The sequence below is a fragment of the Macrobrachium nipponense genome, chromosome 30 (genome assembly GCF_015104395.2).
Source record: "Macrobrachium nipponense isolate FS-2020 chromosome 30, ASM1510439v2, whole genome shotgun sequence".
NCBI classification, from domain to species: Eukaryota; Metazoa; Arthropoda; class Malacostraca; order Decapoda; family Palaemonidae; genus Macrobrachium; species Macrobrachium nipponense.
In genome coordinates this window covers 57557287-57574176 of record NC_087218.1, presented here as the reverse complement: position 1 = coordinate 57574176, position 16890 = coordinate 57557287, and the positions used below count along the sequence as shown (strand labels likewise).

The window sequence follows — 16890 nt, the reverse complement described above, 5'->3', positions numbered from 1 at the left end:
TTCTTTCATGTCCAATAGTTTTGATTAAAATTCGTTTCTCTCAAATCTTCTTTATGGTCGAATTCAATGGTACTCTACCGCAAAGTTTCCACCTGAGTTTTTATCCACATTGCTGATGCACTATAATAGTCGTTAGCAGATCAACATTCTTTCCTCAGCTTCAGCTAAAACTTACAACTTAAAATTGAGCACTATATGCCCTTGCTGATCGTTTTCTCCATGTCAATATAGAAATATATCAGTCCTATTCTCTGTAACGTTATTTGTAACATTGCAGTCAGAAATGAAAAGTATTTCATTATTTTAGAGATCATTCAAAAATGCCACATCCATTTGCCTTCAGAGTATTGGAAATCATGACCAGGTTAACACAACCATTACTCATGTTATGGTCTCAGGATTTCAGTAATTCCACCTTGGAAGCTACCTCATATTACATATTGTAAATACCTTAATTCATCCAAGAAGAATATACCAGATGAAATAATGCCATTTACTTTTTCAGAGCATGCATCTCGGCTTGAAAGTTATATCTTTATATATACTAATGATTCCAAATCTGATACTGGTGGTGGGTATGGAGCAGGTTTTCCAAATTTTGAATGCTGCAGATCATTACCTAATTATTGCTCCATTTTTACAGCTGAGTTAGATGCCATTTTAGTTTCACTTAAGGAAATATTACTTTGTGAAGATAGCAGTTTTATTATTTTCACAGATTCTCTTAAGTGCCATTCAAGCCATGAATTTTTATCCAAAACATCCTCTGATTTTAGAGATTTTAGAATGGTTATTTTTAGTTAACCGAAAAAGGAAAACCATAACTTCTGTTGGGTACCAGCACACACAGGGATAGCTGGAAACGAAAGGCTAATAAACTATAGCAAAAAGGGCAATTCATGATGGTCCACAAGGAAATATTACATTATCTTTAAGAGATTTTTTCCCTTACGTAAAGGAAAAAGCCCAAAAGAAATGGAAAAATATATGGGAAAATTTAGTAGAAAGTAACCAAAAGATATTGGAAATTACTAGATCAGCAATCCCTTTTATTACTGCAAAATGCCAAGGGGATGGGAAACAGCCCTTTGTCACATAAGATTTGGTCACACCTGACACATGGTTATTTAATGGTTGGACATCCCCAGCCATTCTGTGGTGACTACCTGGTTCCTTTGACTGTGCAACACTTGCTGGTTGAGCGTTCCAGTCTGCAGGACATAAGAAAGCATTTCCTTTTAATGCCGTAATGAGGAGGGTGAATACCTTCTCTCCAGGGTACTTGGAAGGAATATTATAAGTCAGACAAGTGGTATTTTTAGTTTTTTGGAGGAAGCAGGCTTCCTACAAAAGTTATAACTTTTTATAGTAAAGTATAAATGATGTCACACTTGTAATTATAGCATACATGAGAGAAAATGTTTATTATTTATTTTTTAATTATTTTTAAAAATTCTAATTACATAATGTATTTCCAGCATTAATGATCTAATTTGTTTTGATGCCATGGTACATACAGTTTCACATTAATCAATCAATCAGTCTATCTTGAAGATACCGATTTGACACCTTTTTGGTATGGTAATTATTGGATTTATTTATATACCAACTAATTTACATCAGCTGATTGAGTTATATAATTGATTAAATTGGGGGTTGTCTTATATGGCAAACATACCTCTAAACCTACAATTTTACATGAAAAATGGGGGTACGTCTTAACGTACATGGAGTCACCTTATATGTTGGCATCTATGGCATTTGTGGATTTTAGCTATTCGTTAGGGTGTGTGGTACTGTGGTACCCATCTCCTGTGATTGGGAGATGTCTACGATATAATACATAGTACCATCCTAAAATAAGTACTATGTACTACCTGTACTGTTAATATAATTTCAAAATCATCTTACAACACAGGAAAATATCAATACTACTATACGTTAAATGTCTGAATGATAGGGAATACGTACACGTACTTAAGAGTAACAGTTGTAGGCTGGTACTTAATTTTGCAGCATGATTTTGAAATGATATTAGGATGTTCTGCGATGATAGTTTGAGGTATATTTTTTTGAACTGTCAAGTTTGGTGATGAACTGTTCAAATAGGCAGTTACATATAAGCGTTTTAGGGGTGTATATAACCTGCTTAAGAGTAACAGTAGTAGGAGAGTACTGCATTGTTAGGTTACTTTGGGTGTTTTGGGATGATGGTTTAGGACATATTTTTGTTTGAACTATCAAATTAAACAGTGAAATGTTAAAATAGTCATAAGCATTTTAGTTTAAGGGGTACGAGGCATTTGGCATTTGTAAGCCAGTTATAAACATTTTTAGAAGGGAATTTTTCATTTCCACAGATTTTGCATTTCCGTGGTAGGGTCTGGAACCTATCCCACATAAAATAAGGGGGGCCACTGTATTTAGGAACATGCATAATGAATTAATATTGAAAAGATGACCTTTTCAGTTTGTTATTTCTTTCATTTCAGATTACAACTGCTGGAAGTTGTGCATTTTTCATTGCAAAGACATTGATATATGAGGTAAGCCTTCATTGTACTATTATGGTAGAGATTATTAGAAAAATTATGTAGTGATATTACAGACAAAGACAGACCCTGTTGTTTTGTTTATCACTGCATAATGGTAAGGAATATATAATTGGAGTTAGTTAATATAACTGGGCCTCAATGACTAATGACCTATAGAAACAGTGACACCTGTGGGAAGTGGCGTAACAATGTACCGTTTTTTGTTCGAAAACTTGTAGCTTTGACAATTTTCATGGTACAGTAGACTGTTTGGGGTAGATTTCATTTTGCAGCTGAATGATTGCTCTATAAAAAAAACTGGCACTTTTTTCATGGAAAACATCATACTACTTTATCGTTCACCTTTCACATTTCCTTTGTTATAATTATAACATTTTGCATTGCAGTAATGAGGTAATTTGCTTGGGGGTGTATTCAAGAACAAAAACAAAAACAGTTAATCACAAATACAGGAAATAACAGCATTATACCTTTATAAATTTTGTAGCTATGCAAGTTAGAACAAAAATTGTTATTGAGAGTTTTTACATATTGCGTACGTGTCATTTTTACTAAAGGAAAACATGAAGCTACTGTTGTTAATTTTTGTACTTTTCCCCTTTTTGCCTTGAAATAATTAGTAGGTGATTTATCTGACCGTATTCTGGACAAAGCAAAGACTTTGTTGCAAATACTTTATTTTATTTTTTTCTAGAGGAAAGTGAATAATTTTCTCGTATGTATCAACTAATGTGCGCTCTTTATTTCATGTACATAATGTGTTAGTTACCTTTTTTTGTGTCAATGTATAGGGCAATCATTCAGAAGAGCCATCTCTCTCAGAAAAAGAATAAATTTATAGAATAAATATATATCTTAAGTATATACAAAACCAATATGCACATGTATATTATATATGTGCAAACCCTGTGGAGAGGTAGTGCCGTCAGTGCACATCATGCGGTGCACTGTAGGCATTACTTAGGTTTTTGCAGCTCCCCTGTGGCTGCTAGATGCAACCTCTTTCATTCCTTTTACTCTACATCCATTCATATTCTTTTGCTTCTTCCTGTTACACCTTTCAAACCTTTCTAAACTGAATTTCCCTTTTGCAGCGCTGAATGACCTCAGAGGTCCCAGCACAATGTTTTTGACCTAAGTTCTATACTCTATATTCTTCTATATGTGTAACAAATATCTGGCACTTATTAAAAATTATAATAATCTTAGCTGTTGGTTTATGCAATAAGATGTACTATTTACAATAAACAGGTAAACACAACCAAGAAATGTCTCCACAATGGCTGAAAGAAATTGCAAATAGGTAGCTACAATGGCTGGCCATGCCAACTTCTTCTTGAAGATGATGTTAGCCAGTACTTCTTGAAAATTTGATACCTCTTAGAGCAGTCACCCTCATGTAGAGGGCCACCTGGCATGCATTACAGTGAGTTGAGATGTCTCTTCTTTTGCCACTCTTGTAGCACACAGAGAAGTGTTTCTTCCTGCTGGCATTAGCTATTCTTAGACACAAGGAACTAATGGTGTCTTCAGATGTTCAGAAGAATCCAAGATCCTTTGCCTCTTCTTGGATGATGGTTTTTCCTGAAGAAGATTGGCATGAATTCATCATCCCCATCATCTCTCTCTCCAACACAACAGGGCCATCAGAGTTTATATCTTTGACGGAAAGGACTGCTGGGCAGGCCTGGTGGACAGGAGGGCAATAGTAAGCCTGCTCATCAACAGGCAGGGAAAAAGCATGAGGAAAGTTGGTGCCACTAGTAGGTTGCATCTTGATGTTGGAGTAAAGCAGTGCATCCCGTGCCATCTTTTGAAATTCGAACTGTCATTTTCAAGCATCCTTGCTTGTGCTTCAGGTAAAATATGAGTAGTATTCTGCAGCAACAAGTGGACCTGTTGAAGCAACAACTTATGTTTCCACTTGGCACTCCACTGGGTGAGGCCGTGTTACTAGCTCTTCTGATCAAATCTATTGGTGTCCTTAATACTTGATGTATTGTTGTATCACACACACATGTTACAAGGTAAATAATTGTAGTGTTGACTTACCTTCCTTCTGTACTCACTTGTGGTGCACATACTCATCAACATCTGCACCATGAGCATTCTTGATCATACTAGTGAGCTGAGTGTTCTGCCAGTACGTACATCACAAAGGTACACACAGTATTCCCTTTGTGGCAGTAGTCTAGTGTGTTCTGAGGCACTTGGATTATTAAGCTTGCAGTGGTTTTGATACTCCTCTTGTCAACTGCCAAGTGCAAGAAGTGTTTATCCTGTTCTCTTGAAATTCCTCAGACAGGCTACAAAATCTTAGATTGTCCATGAAGACGTGGTATCCTTTATTCATATAATGTGCCACAATTCTAAATACAGTACATATCACAGAGGTATACTGTGCCACAGTGTGTGTAAAACTCACCTTGATAAATGTGCAAGCCCAGGATGTATCCACTTTCAGTCTCACATAAGAAATAAAATTTGATACCATACTTGTCAGGTTTAGGGGTTGTAAACCTTTATGGATTATCAACCTTGATAATAAAACTTGATAGCATACTTCTCAGGTTTAGCAGTTGTAAACCCATATGGATAATCAACCTTTATAGGAAAGCATGCCTTCATCCGTGGAGAGATTCTGCAGCTGCATATGCAATCTTTAGCTTTTTTCCTGTATGGCCTCCATGATGATCAGGATTTGCTTGAGCTTATCCCAGATGCCTTTTGGCCATGCCTTTTGATTGAAGAAGGGGAGATATTTGCCACTTTCTTCATGCTATTATACATCATAACCTGTTGGGCAATGTGTGTAACACCGGGGGTTGGCAACCTGTAGTCCTGTTCCTAAGGCCTGTGGCGTATCTCCATGCATTTGTGCAATGCCAGGTATTGTACAGTATGTATAGGTGCTGTTGCACTCATGCCATAAATATACTTGGTCCCTGTCTGTAACTGCACCCTGCAGTAGTTTACATACATACGTATATGTTTTTTCAATAAATGCTTGAAAAATAGGAACATCAGAAGCAGTTGGTGGAAACCAAGGAGGTTATAGGAATGGGCACAGACATCCTTTGGGTGGAACTGAACAGATGGACAACGGGTATTGAATCGCGCAACCGCTTGGGGTCCTCATTCACCATGAGTTGCTGATGTGTTTTGCTTTGTTTCCCCCTTCCTTCACCCTCTTGTACACACAAAATGTAATAATGACCACCACAGGAGAGATCTGAAGGAATTCTATTCTAACATAAATTCTGCTTTCTTGCTTCCGGCAGGGCTATAGTGGGGCAGCTTACTGAAATGGTGGGGACTTGCCGGACAGAAGTGTGACACTGTATGGTGATTCTTTACTCCTTAATGAACAAATCTAGTCATGGATATTTAAAATTTAGTTTTGCATTTTGAGAAGCCATGCCCCTTTTGACCATGCTGTTTGTGGGGTTCAACAAACTCTCATTTTCCACCATAGACTTATCATTTGAACAAAGTCTGAATTGTTTTACAGGTTTTCTATGGCGCCGAGTTGATTTTTCTCTTTCAAATGGACCAATATGTTTTTGTGTCAGTATTTGGAGTGTTCAGCATATATGTTGCGGGCAAATAAAAGAAATTTTTTTAAAAACGGTTTTCTGTTAAAAAATTTTCTTTCTTTACAAGCTATGCTTCCATGTGTACACATTTGAACAAAAACTTAGCAAATAATCAGTTCTTTCAACACAGACATGAACAAGTACTACATAGATGAATAAGGTGTCACTTCTTACCCTTGAACAGTGTTCAGAGAAGCACACATTCTTGTCTATTTGTTACGTGTGCACTTGCACAGCTGCATGCACCCAATTCCAACCTTTCCACAAGAATATCTTTTACATCCACTGTCAGTCTTACATACGCACTTAACCAGTTCATAGCAAGCTGCAGAGGCTGCAGGATGTGATGGTTTTATCCTTTGTCCAGCCCCAGTTTTCTGAAGAAGGTGCTGCTTGCGGTGGCTGATCACAGGTGACCCAGATACTTGTTTGATAGGCTGCATGTTTTGAATGCTGCAGTAAGTGATCTTGCATTGATGGAATGCCATCCATTGACTTGCTTCTTTGGCAGAACAGCTCTTTGCATGCTTCATTGACAGACTCCAGCTGGCTGGTTTTGTCATATAAGACAACTGAGCAGCATTTTTGGTGCTTGAAGTGATTGACATTAATGTCTATGGGAGTGTAAGGATGCTCTGCCATCAGAATGAAGGCATCTGTCACCCTAGGATAGCACTTCCATGCCTCCCAAGCTGTTTTTTCCCTCTTCCATAGAAAGACGATGAAGTGTCACAACCAGTAAAACTGTGAAATGCTGGCAATGCCACACACTTCTCCTTTCCCAAGGCCTGAGCAATACCATTAATGTGGATGTAGGTAAACTTCTTCCCTACTCCAAAGGCCACATGTTTCTGAGATGGAAGAACTTTCCAAGCAGGATGACGACAACATCATTGTCAACGGTGCGCACCAAGCATTTTGCACAGCCATTCTTCAAAGCATCTTGCAAGTGAAGGACAACACGAGTGTCCGCCTCTTCATGATCACATTGCCCCATACTGTGGTTTGACCCCGTCATGACAATCTGACCACGTGTGGTGATGACGCCCTTTTCTGGAGGAAACTTGCTCTTTGCAATTTTGTCTGAGAGGAATTCAAACAGTTCCTGCTTGTTGTCTGAACCTCTGAGAAAGTCACACCATTTTACAGGAATCTTGTTCTGATCCTTGACCTTTCTGCGTGCTCCTTTTCCCCTCTTATCTCCTGTCGATTCCTTGATGCTGTTCTTTGTATACATGTCCCAAATGACATCCAGTCTTTGAGTACTCTCCAGCTGGTTTCTGAGGGTGGGGAGAAACACAACATCTACGTTATGTGCACAACAGCAGCACCATCTGCAACTTTCATGTTAAAGGTACTAGGCGGTTCTACTTCTAATGCTGGTTTCTCCAATACAGCCAATAACTTCCAAACTAGGACAGTTGTCAGATTCTTCTGCTTCAGCAACACCCTGAAGGCATGCTTCAATATCCTCATCACCCAACTCTTCTGCATCAGCAGAACTTTGACCCTCCATCTGTGTTGCCTTCATCAGGCATGTCATCAGGTCCAACTTCGTCCCCAGGCGCAATCTGCCTCTGTCTGAAAGGGCAGGTGGACATTTGTTGTTTTCATGCATGAAAGTGTCCTTATCCATTTCTCTGTGCTGTGCCACAATATACAAATGGGCAAATGGGAGAAGAGATCCACATCAGTCTTCAGCGTTGCAGTCTTCTCTGATTGTTTTATCTTTACATTTGGCACTGATGACCTGAACAGTGGCAGCGAGTTGTTCTTGACCGAGACGTGGATGGACACACTGCACTTCAGCAGCACAGATTTCATGTAGCCCTGAAACTGCTGCTTACCAAGTGCCTCCATGTTGTGAACTGTACTCACAACTGATTCATCCAACACATCACAAGTGTCCAAAGTTAGAGGCTCAGGAGACTTGTGCAAGAAAAGGCTGCCTATTTCATAGATGGTTTATGAAAGATCCACTGCCCACTATGTGAAGATTTTCTGTGTAGAAAGGCCTTCTTCATGGTGAAGATGGTTTTCATTTTATTCTGTGAAGACGTTCTCCTCAAACTCTTTTGGGTCGTGCTTGCTCAGGACGTGCAGCATCCACTTTCGAAAGGCTGTGGGGTTCTCCTTTAGTCCAACAGCACCACCTGCACCTTTCAACCTCTCGTTATTCTGTTCGTGTACTTGGTCCACAGGCATTGAGGAAAAGCGGTTGGTTGTCTTAAAAACAACCCACTGTCCGCTCTGAGCAAATTCTTGCAGAATGGAGGGAAGAAGCCGCTCCACATCACGAATGTGCATTGGTAACCAACGCATAGTTGTTGTGGTCGAGTGAGAAGAACCAGGGTGCAAAAACCTTCAGTGCTTCCACATATAACTGGAAGTTTCTTGTACAGTGAGCCCTAACGAAGGTGAGAACCAGGAGCTCTAGCCTGAGGACTGTATTCTAGTATTGGAATGTTGGACTCTTCTCCATCATGTCCTGTCTCCACTCTTCTTTTGCCTCTTTGGTTTGAGATAAGTCTGTCTGGGAGAAGGGATCTTGCTGGAGCTTCACAAGGGCAAGAGCAGTGATCTGATGTGTTTGCTGTCTTGGTAATGTGGCAGCAGTTGAGAAAAGAAAATCTTTGCAGAAGTCTTCCTCTACTGTAAATAAAGAAAATTACGCATTAGTTTGTAAATATTTTTCATTATTACTCTTTTGATCGCAATTTAAGTTGAAATTTGTGGAAAAAAAGTGGTTTTTTTGGGAAAAATTGTATTAAAGACAATATTAAAGATATATAAAAACCAATGCATCATTTTTTGTTTTTTCGGAGGATATGATGACAAACAAATAACAGCAAACAGAGACAGGAGGTTATACGGCCCAGAGGGCATGTCACTGGCGCCTAAGTCGTTAGAGGGAGCCCTTACCTCCCTTGCCCCAGGCCTCTCGGAAGAGAAGCTTCTGGTGTGGCCTGTCTCTTTCTCCCAGCAGGAGGCCATGGCTATAGAGGCCACAGCGTGGACGTCGATCCATGTCACTTCATGGCTCGACCTGTGGTCTGGGGCAGTAGCTCGTTTCGCCATGGACCCCGACCTTCAAGATGAGGCACAGTTGGCCCAGTTCAAGGAGCCAGTCCTGTTTGGAGGGAAATCCATGGGCTTCCTTACAACCCAGTTGTTTACCCATTGGTCCTAGTGGGTTCTAAGAAGGAGGGACACTGTCTTGGCCAAACTCCTGAGGATAGGGAGGCCAAGGCCCTGAGGAACGCCCCGGTGTCGGGGTCCCTCTTCCCGGAGCAATTGGTGGAGGAGTCCCTATAGCATTGGAGGAAAGCCAGCCAAGACTCCATCATGTACAGGGCCTCTTCCTTCAGACAGCCGGTGCAGCGCAGGGGTCTGGAGCCCCCCCCAAGGCTAGGCAACAGCAGCAGAACGGGGCCTCCTCCGCCCCCAACAACCAAGATTCGTCCTCGGGAGGTTGGGGAGCGCAGGGGTCTCAGCCTTCCTCCAGAGCCCCTGCCACTCCCTCCTCCTCGTTCAGAGCCAGACTCTCCGCTTCCTTGAGGGGCAGAAATGGCCGCTTCCCCAGGAGGAAGTAGGAGTCGAGGCCCCTTACCCTGCCAGTTGCCACGGGTGGGGGTTTGCCTCTTGAACCATTGGGGGACTGGGAGGTTCTCGGAGCTGACCCCTGGACTGTTCAAGTCTTCAGGGCTGGTTACCGGATCCCCCTCCTAGACGAGAAGCCTCCCCTGACGGGGAAGCCCGACAGTGTGGCATTCCAGCCTCGAAACCCCAGTCACGTGGAGGCCCTTCGGCTGGAGGTTCTGTCTCTGCTAGAGAAGGGAGCCCTCCAGCAGGTGGTGGCCCTCTCCCCTGGGTTCTTCAGTCACTTCTTCCTGGTGGCAAAGGCCTTGGGGGGATGGAGATCAGTAATAAACCTGTCCGTCTTGAATACCTTCATTCTCAAGACGGCCTTCAAGATGGAGACCCTAAGATCGTTCCTTGCGGCCCTGAGGGAAGGGGACTTCATGATGTTCCTAGACCGCAAGGACACATATTTTCAGATTCCAGTGTACCCCTCCAGCAAGGAGTACCTTCGCATCAGGTGGGAGGGCAACACCTTTCAGTTCAGGACCCTCTGCTTCGGGTTGTCGGTGGCGCTGCAGGTCTTCACAGGAGTGTTCTCCCTTGTGTTGGCCTGGGCTCACAGGAGGGGGATCTGTCTCCTGCGGTACCTGGACGACTGGTTGCTCCTTTCCTCCTCAAGGGAGCTCTTGGAGGAGCAGAGGGACGAACTCCTGGCCCTCTGCGGGAGACTGGGCATCGTCCTGAACTGGCAAAAATCCCATCTGGTGCCTACCACCAGAATGGTCTATCTGGGGATGGACCTGGACACTGTGACAGCCAGTGCCTTCCTGTCGGAAGATTGGTTATCCAACTTCCTGTGTGTGGCACGTCCTTTCCTAGACAGTTCGCCCCCGGCCAGCAAGGGATTGGCAGAGGCTGCTGGGCCATCCCGTCTCCCTGGAGAAACTAGTCCCCCAAGGCAGACTAAAGCTGATGGCTATTCAGTGGAACCTGAAGGAGGGATGGGCATTGGGAGTGGACCACACTCAGAAACCCGTCTCCCCTCACAAGCCACAAGAGAAGCGCTATGTTGGTGGTTGGACGGAGCGAACTGCCGCCGGGGTGTGCCCTTCTCGGACATCCCTCTGGAGATGCTCCTGTTCACGGATGCGTTGAAGGAGGGTTGGGGGGCCCACCTCCAGTCGGTAATGAAGGGGGGACGTGGTCGGAGCAGGAACAGTGGCTCCACATCAACAGGTTGGAGTTACTGGCCATTCAAAGAGCTCTCCAGGCCTTCGAGCCGTAGATAACAACAGGACGGTGGCAGTCATGTGCGACAACGCCACAGTGGTGGCGCACATCAGGAAGCAAGGGAGGGCTGAAGTCGTGCTACCTTTGCGATCTGGTGGAAACCATCCTGGAATGGGCAGAAGGCATAGGAACCTCCCTGACGGCAAGAGTTCTTACTGGGGGAAAAAGAAAGTGTAAATAGCCGGACGAGCTCAGCAGGCAAGGTCAGGTTCTAGGGGCAGAGTGGCCCCTACACCCTGGATTGGTGGCAGAGCTGATTGGGATGCGGGGCTCCCCCTCCATAGACCTGTTTGCGACGAGCCTGAACGCCAAACTTCTGGTTTTCTGCTCCTTAGTTCCCGATCCGGCAGCAGCCTGGGAAGACGCGTTTCAACATCCGTGGGACTGTCTGGACTTAAACGTGTTCCCCCCCTTCTTAGTACTCAGACAGGCCCTCAACTGACTGAGGAACTCGAAGGGCACATTCATGACCCTAGTGGCCCCCATGTGGCTGGACAGGGCCTTGGGAGCTGCCCCACAGGCCAGACCTACTGAGACAGCCCCACTTCGAGAGGTACCACGAGGGTCTATCCTCCCTATCCCTTCACGGGTGGAGGCTATCGAATGCCTTCTGAGCAAGAAAGGCTTCTCCCGTAGGGTGGCCTCGCAGATGTCAGGGTACCTGAGGAAGTTGTCCATGGCTGTCTACCAGGCCAAGTGAAAGGTGTTTGGGGCATGGTGCAAGGAGCGGGGCCTTGAACTCCTACAGGCCAAAGTTCCCCACTTAGCAGAGTTCCTGGTTCACCGGAGGCTGGACAAGGGTCTCTCCATAGTGGCCGTAAAGGGAGTCCGGGCAGTGCTGGGCCAAGTCTTCTTTTTGAAAGGGATAGATCTGGGGAACTCCAGATTCCTCTCGATGCTCATTAGGAGCTTCAAACAAGCGTGCCCTCCCAGCTCCATGAGGGCTCCTCAATGGGACATAGCGAGAGTTCTCAGATGCCCTGAGGAAGCCTCTGTTATAGCCTCTCAAAGACATCCTGGACAGGGAGCTGACTCTCAAAACAGTTTTCCTGTTGGCCTTAGCCTCCTCCAAGCGGGTGGGAGAGCTGCATGGTCTCTCATACGTGGTTTTGCACTCGAAAGGGTGGAAAGATCTCGCCTTTAGATTTGTGCCCTCCTTCATGGCCAAGACCCAGAACCCCTCGGTGGTGGATGATAGATTCGGGATGATAGATTCATGGACCCCCTCCTGTTCCCGGTCCGGGCTATGAGGAAATACCTCAGTAGGACGGAGCGGTTTAGGCCAGGGATTCAGAACCTCTTTGTTACCATGGGCCAAGTGAACAAGGCACTCTCGAAGAATACCATCTCTTTCTGGTTGAGGGAGACCATCAAGAGAGCCTATGAAGGAGCGGGACTTCCTCCTCTGCAGGGGGCCAAGCCCCATGACATCAGGGGTATCGGTATGTCTCTGTCGTTCTCTAAGAACTTGGCGGTCAGTCAGGTCCTGCAAGCCGGGGTGTGGAGCAGACTTCCCACCTTTATGGCCCATTACCTAAATTTGAGATTGTACCAGGAAGTCTCTCGACTCCTTTGAGATCGGTTCAGTGGTGGCTGGACAACAGAGGGTCCTAGCCCCACCAAGGATAGGAGCTTAGGGTATGAGTGGTGCCATGAATGTAGTGCATTACTATCCCCCCCCACCCCCCCCCCCCCCCCCCCCCCCTATCCTTCTCCATCCTTGGGCCTTCGGCGTATATCTCAGAACCCTACAACTCTTCAGGTAAGCCCAGGGGAACTTATAGCCTTCGAAGTACAAACCATTGCATTATACGATACCATTTTGGGGGAAGAATTTCCATCCTTCCACTCCGCACCAGGGCGGATGTTGCTCCCCCTCCCCCTGCCCAGCCCTACATCACCCAACGAGCAAAGCTGGGTCCACATGGGGGCGCCCTCCGGACTTTTTCCAGGCTGCTCCTTCCCTAGGTACTCCCACCTCCTAAGGAGTAAGTCTCCTACAATAGTAGTTCAAGGTAAGTATACGGCATCAGAACAAATCACAAATTCTTGGTAATTTGTATTTTCCTAGCTACACATACCTCGAATTACGGAGTTTTCTGGGCTCAGCTCGTGTCGCTGCGCGAAATATCCTTTAATCTATTATTTCTAGGGTAAATGTACTAACAACATACCAGAGAATAAAATAAATAAAGAAAAAGGTCAGTACAACTGACTCGCTCACTCCAAGAGGGTGTCGGTATGAACACTATGGCGAGTGAGACCACTACCACGAGCCGCTGCCAATAGAAATCTCCCACTACAAAATCCCCACAAGAGGGGAGCCGACCACAGAGTGGGCAGCAGCTACTACTACTCCATCCCATGCTGCCGACTGCTGCGCCTCTGGTGGCCATCCTTTTCAGTTAGCGCACTGTATACACGTGCCCTTTTTTGCTCTGTGTTTTTGTGCCCTTTATTTTTGGATTTACTTAATCATGGAGCGTGCAGCCATCGCAGCAGCTAAGTTAGAGTACTCAATGTTTATTGCTATTTGTTTTTTCCGTCCTTGAGCCAGTATTTGCCGTTTTTTAGGTATAAATACGAACTCTAGGTCGGAAGCATGGCAGCATTGTTCTGCCTCGTGGCGGGTTCGTTCTTGGTCTTCCATACCCAGAACCTTCCCTTACTTTAGTACGCTCTATTTTTAGCATCCTATTTGTTTTTGGGTACAGTCTACGCGGTTTATGTCATGCATGCATGTCTTTTACCTTACGTAGGCTCCTTCTATCCAGACCCTAGCCACGGCTCTTAGTATCGGCCCCCGCTAGCTTAGTGGTAGACTTTCTTTCGGGTTAGTCGTACACTCCTGGATTGTTTCTCCTACTATTTTGTTTTCTTTCTTTCATGTTTTATTTAATTTATGATGTTTTTGTTAGTGTAGGCGTCTGGCTTCATCTAGCCTAGGTTATGGCCCATAGGGCCCATGCGCTACCGCTCTTCAGTTCGGTTGCTTCCTTATAGCTTCTCTCTGATCAGCCGGTTGTGTATTCTAGGCCTTATCATTTCATTGTTTTGTTGTTACCGCCACCCGTGGTCACTACGTGATCACGGAGCAGCCAGACGCCTGTCCAGTCATCTCCCCTCCTCCCGCTCTTCCATAGGGCCGGGGGGAGGGTTGGTCTGCCCACGCTCGCTCCGCATACCCGAGCCTGCCTCCCTCTCCCCCAGACCTTACAGACCTTACAGACCTTACATCTTGTTCGGGTTGCCCCAGGTCCCTCAGTGTGAGGCACCTCTAATGTCTACCAGAGAGTTGCTAGTACATCTTCCGGTATATTTTGCATCTTCCAATCTTGGATGGTCTGGGATGCAGTTTAGATATTTGTCGAGCTTATTCTTAAACACATCTACGCTCACTCCTGATATATTCTTCAGATGAGCTGGCAACGCATTGAATAGACGCTGCATTATCGATTGCGGGTGCGTGTAGTGGATTAATGTGTCCTGTGGTGCTTTCCTTATTTTTTCCTGGTATAGTTTTGGGCACTATTAATCTACCTCTGCTTGCTCTTTCTGATATTTTAGTTCCATGATATTTTCTGCTATTCCTTCTATCTGTTTCCATGCCTGAATTATCATGTAGCGTTCTCTTCTCCTTTCTAGACTATATAATTTTAAGAATTGTAGTCTTTCCCAGTAGTCTAGGTCCTTAACTTCTTCTATTCTAGCTGTAAAGGACCTTTGTACACTCTCTATTTGTGCAATATCCTTTTGATAGTGTGGGTACCATATCATATTGCAATATTCAAGTTGGGACTACGAACATATGTTTTATAAAGCATAATCATGTGTTCAGCTTTTCTTGTTTTGAAGTGCCGTAACAAACATTCCCATTTTTGCTTTACATTTTGCCAACAGAGTTGCTATTTGATCATTGCATAACATGTTCCTATTCATCATCACACCAAGGTCTTTAACTGCTTCCTTATTTGTGATGGTCTCATTATTAGGTCCCTTATATGCATATAGCTTTCTTTCTCTGTCTCCATAATTTATTGATTCAAATTTATCAGAGTTAAATACCATCCTATTTACCTCTGCCCAATCATATACTTTGTTAAGGTCTCTTTGTAGAGCGTTCCTATCTTCATCACAAGTAATTTCTCTACTTATTCTTGTGTCATCTGCGAAACTACTCACTACCGAATCCTTAACATTATTGTCTATGTCTTCAATCATAATAACAAACAGTATTGCAGCTAACACCGTACCTTGCGGCACACCGGATATTACCTTGGCTTCATCCGATTTCTCGTCGTTTGCAATAACTATCTGTTTTCTGTTGTGTAAAAATTCTTTTAACCATCTTCCTACTTTATCCACGATATTGTGTTTTCTAATTTTCTTCGCCAATATATTATGGTCTACTTTATCAAAAGCTTTTGCAAAGTCTAAATAAACCACATCTGTTTCATTTCGACTTTTCATATTTTTGAATATGTTTCACGGTGGACTAACAGTTGGGTTTGTGTACTTTTTCCGGGTACGAAACCATGTTGTCCTTTATTAAACAAATTATTTTTATTAATAAATGTTTCATAATATTTTTCTTCATTACCCTTTCATACACTTTCATAATATGTGATGTTAGACTCACAGGCCTATAATTACTTGCCTCTAGTCTTGATCCACTTTTGAAAGTAGGGGTAATATATGCTAATTTGTGCTCATCATATATCTTGCCTGTATCTACACTTTGTCTTAATAATATTGCAAGTGGCTTTGCGATAGAATGAACTACTTTCTTTAACAAAATAGCAGGAATTCCATCAGGCCCTGCAGCAGCTCCATTTTTAATTTCATTAATAGCCTGCACAATATCAGCTTCATTAATATCTATGTCAGCTAAATATTCACTATTTTATCCCTCCCCACTTCTATATCATTATCTTCATTATCTATTCTAGGGGTGAATTCTCTCTTATATCGTTCTGCCAGTATGTTGCAAATTTCCTTTTTTTTCATTCGTTAATCTCCCTTCAATTCTCAGAGGGCCTATTTCTATTCTTCTTTTATTCATCTTCTTCGCATATGAGTATAATAGTTTGGGGTTTTGGCTTGATATTTAATAGGGTTTTTTCTTCCAAGTCCCGTTTTTCATTTTCTTTGATTGTATAATCTTTGTTCTGCATTTTCTATCTTACTTTTTAGTTCTATAACTTTCCATGCATTTTTTCTTTTGCAAGACCTTTTTTCCACTTTCTGATTTTCTGGAACAAGATCCTTCTGTCTCTTGGTATGCATGAATGATGTTTACTTTTCTTCTTCGGTATATTTTTATTTTTTCCACTATTATCTCCAATAGTTTTATATAATATCTCCGTATTTACCCTTATGTCATCACTTACGAAAATGTTATCCCAATCTTTGTTTAATTCTTCATTAATTTCTGGGAACCATTTTTATTTTTATTTTTACTGTAAAGAAGTTTGTATTTTGCCATATCCTTCCCACTTTTTCATTTCTTGCTTATCTCTATTTTCACTTGCTTTGGAATGAACTGTTAATTCTATGACATTATGGTCTGAAATACTCGCATTATAAACTATTATTTCTTTAACATAATTCATCTCGTTCACAAATACTAGGTCTAAAGTATTTTCCTTTCTTGTTGGCAGGTGATTTATTTGTTGAATGTTGTATTCTAGTAGCATATCTAATAGCTTTTCAAATTGCCTCTTATCTTCTGCACTACTATTACTCTCTTTTTTATATGTATAAGTACAACCACAATCTCCTATTCGTTCTTTCCATTCTACGAAAGGAAAGTTGAAGTCACCAGATAGGAGAATAGTCCAGTCCTTGTGATTTCTACATATATCATC

The 16890-nt window shown here is 43.0% G+C and overlaps 2 protein-coding genes across 2 annotated transcripts in view; one reads left to right on the top strand and one right to left on the bottom strand.

Moving 5' to 3' along the window:
• LOC135202169 (steroidogenic acute regulatory protein-like) overlaps positions 1 to 16890 on the bottom strand; it is a 321018-nt gene that overhangs the window by 193790 nt on the left and 110338 nt on the right.
• The window catches only part of LOC135202074 (steroidogenic acute regulatory protein-like), an 86682-nt gene that overhangs the window by 37657 nt on the left and 32135 nt on the right, over positions 1 to 16890 (top strand). Inside the window, exon 2 of the mRNA XM_064231331.1 lies at positions 2493 to 2546. Within this exon, the coding sequence (XP_064087401.1) occupies positions 2493 to 2546 (54 nt within the window). The remainder of the gene's footprint in view (positions 1 to 2492; positions 2547 to 16890) is intronic.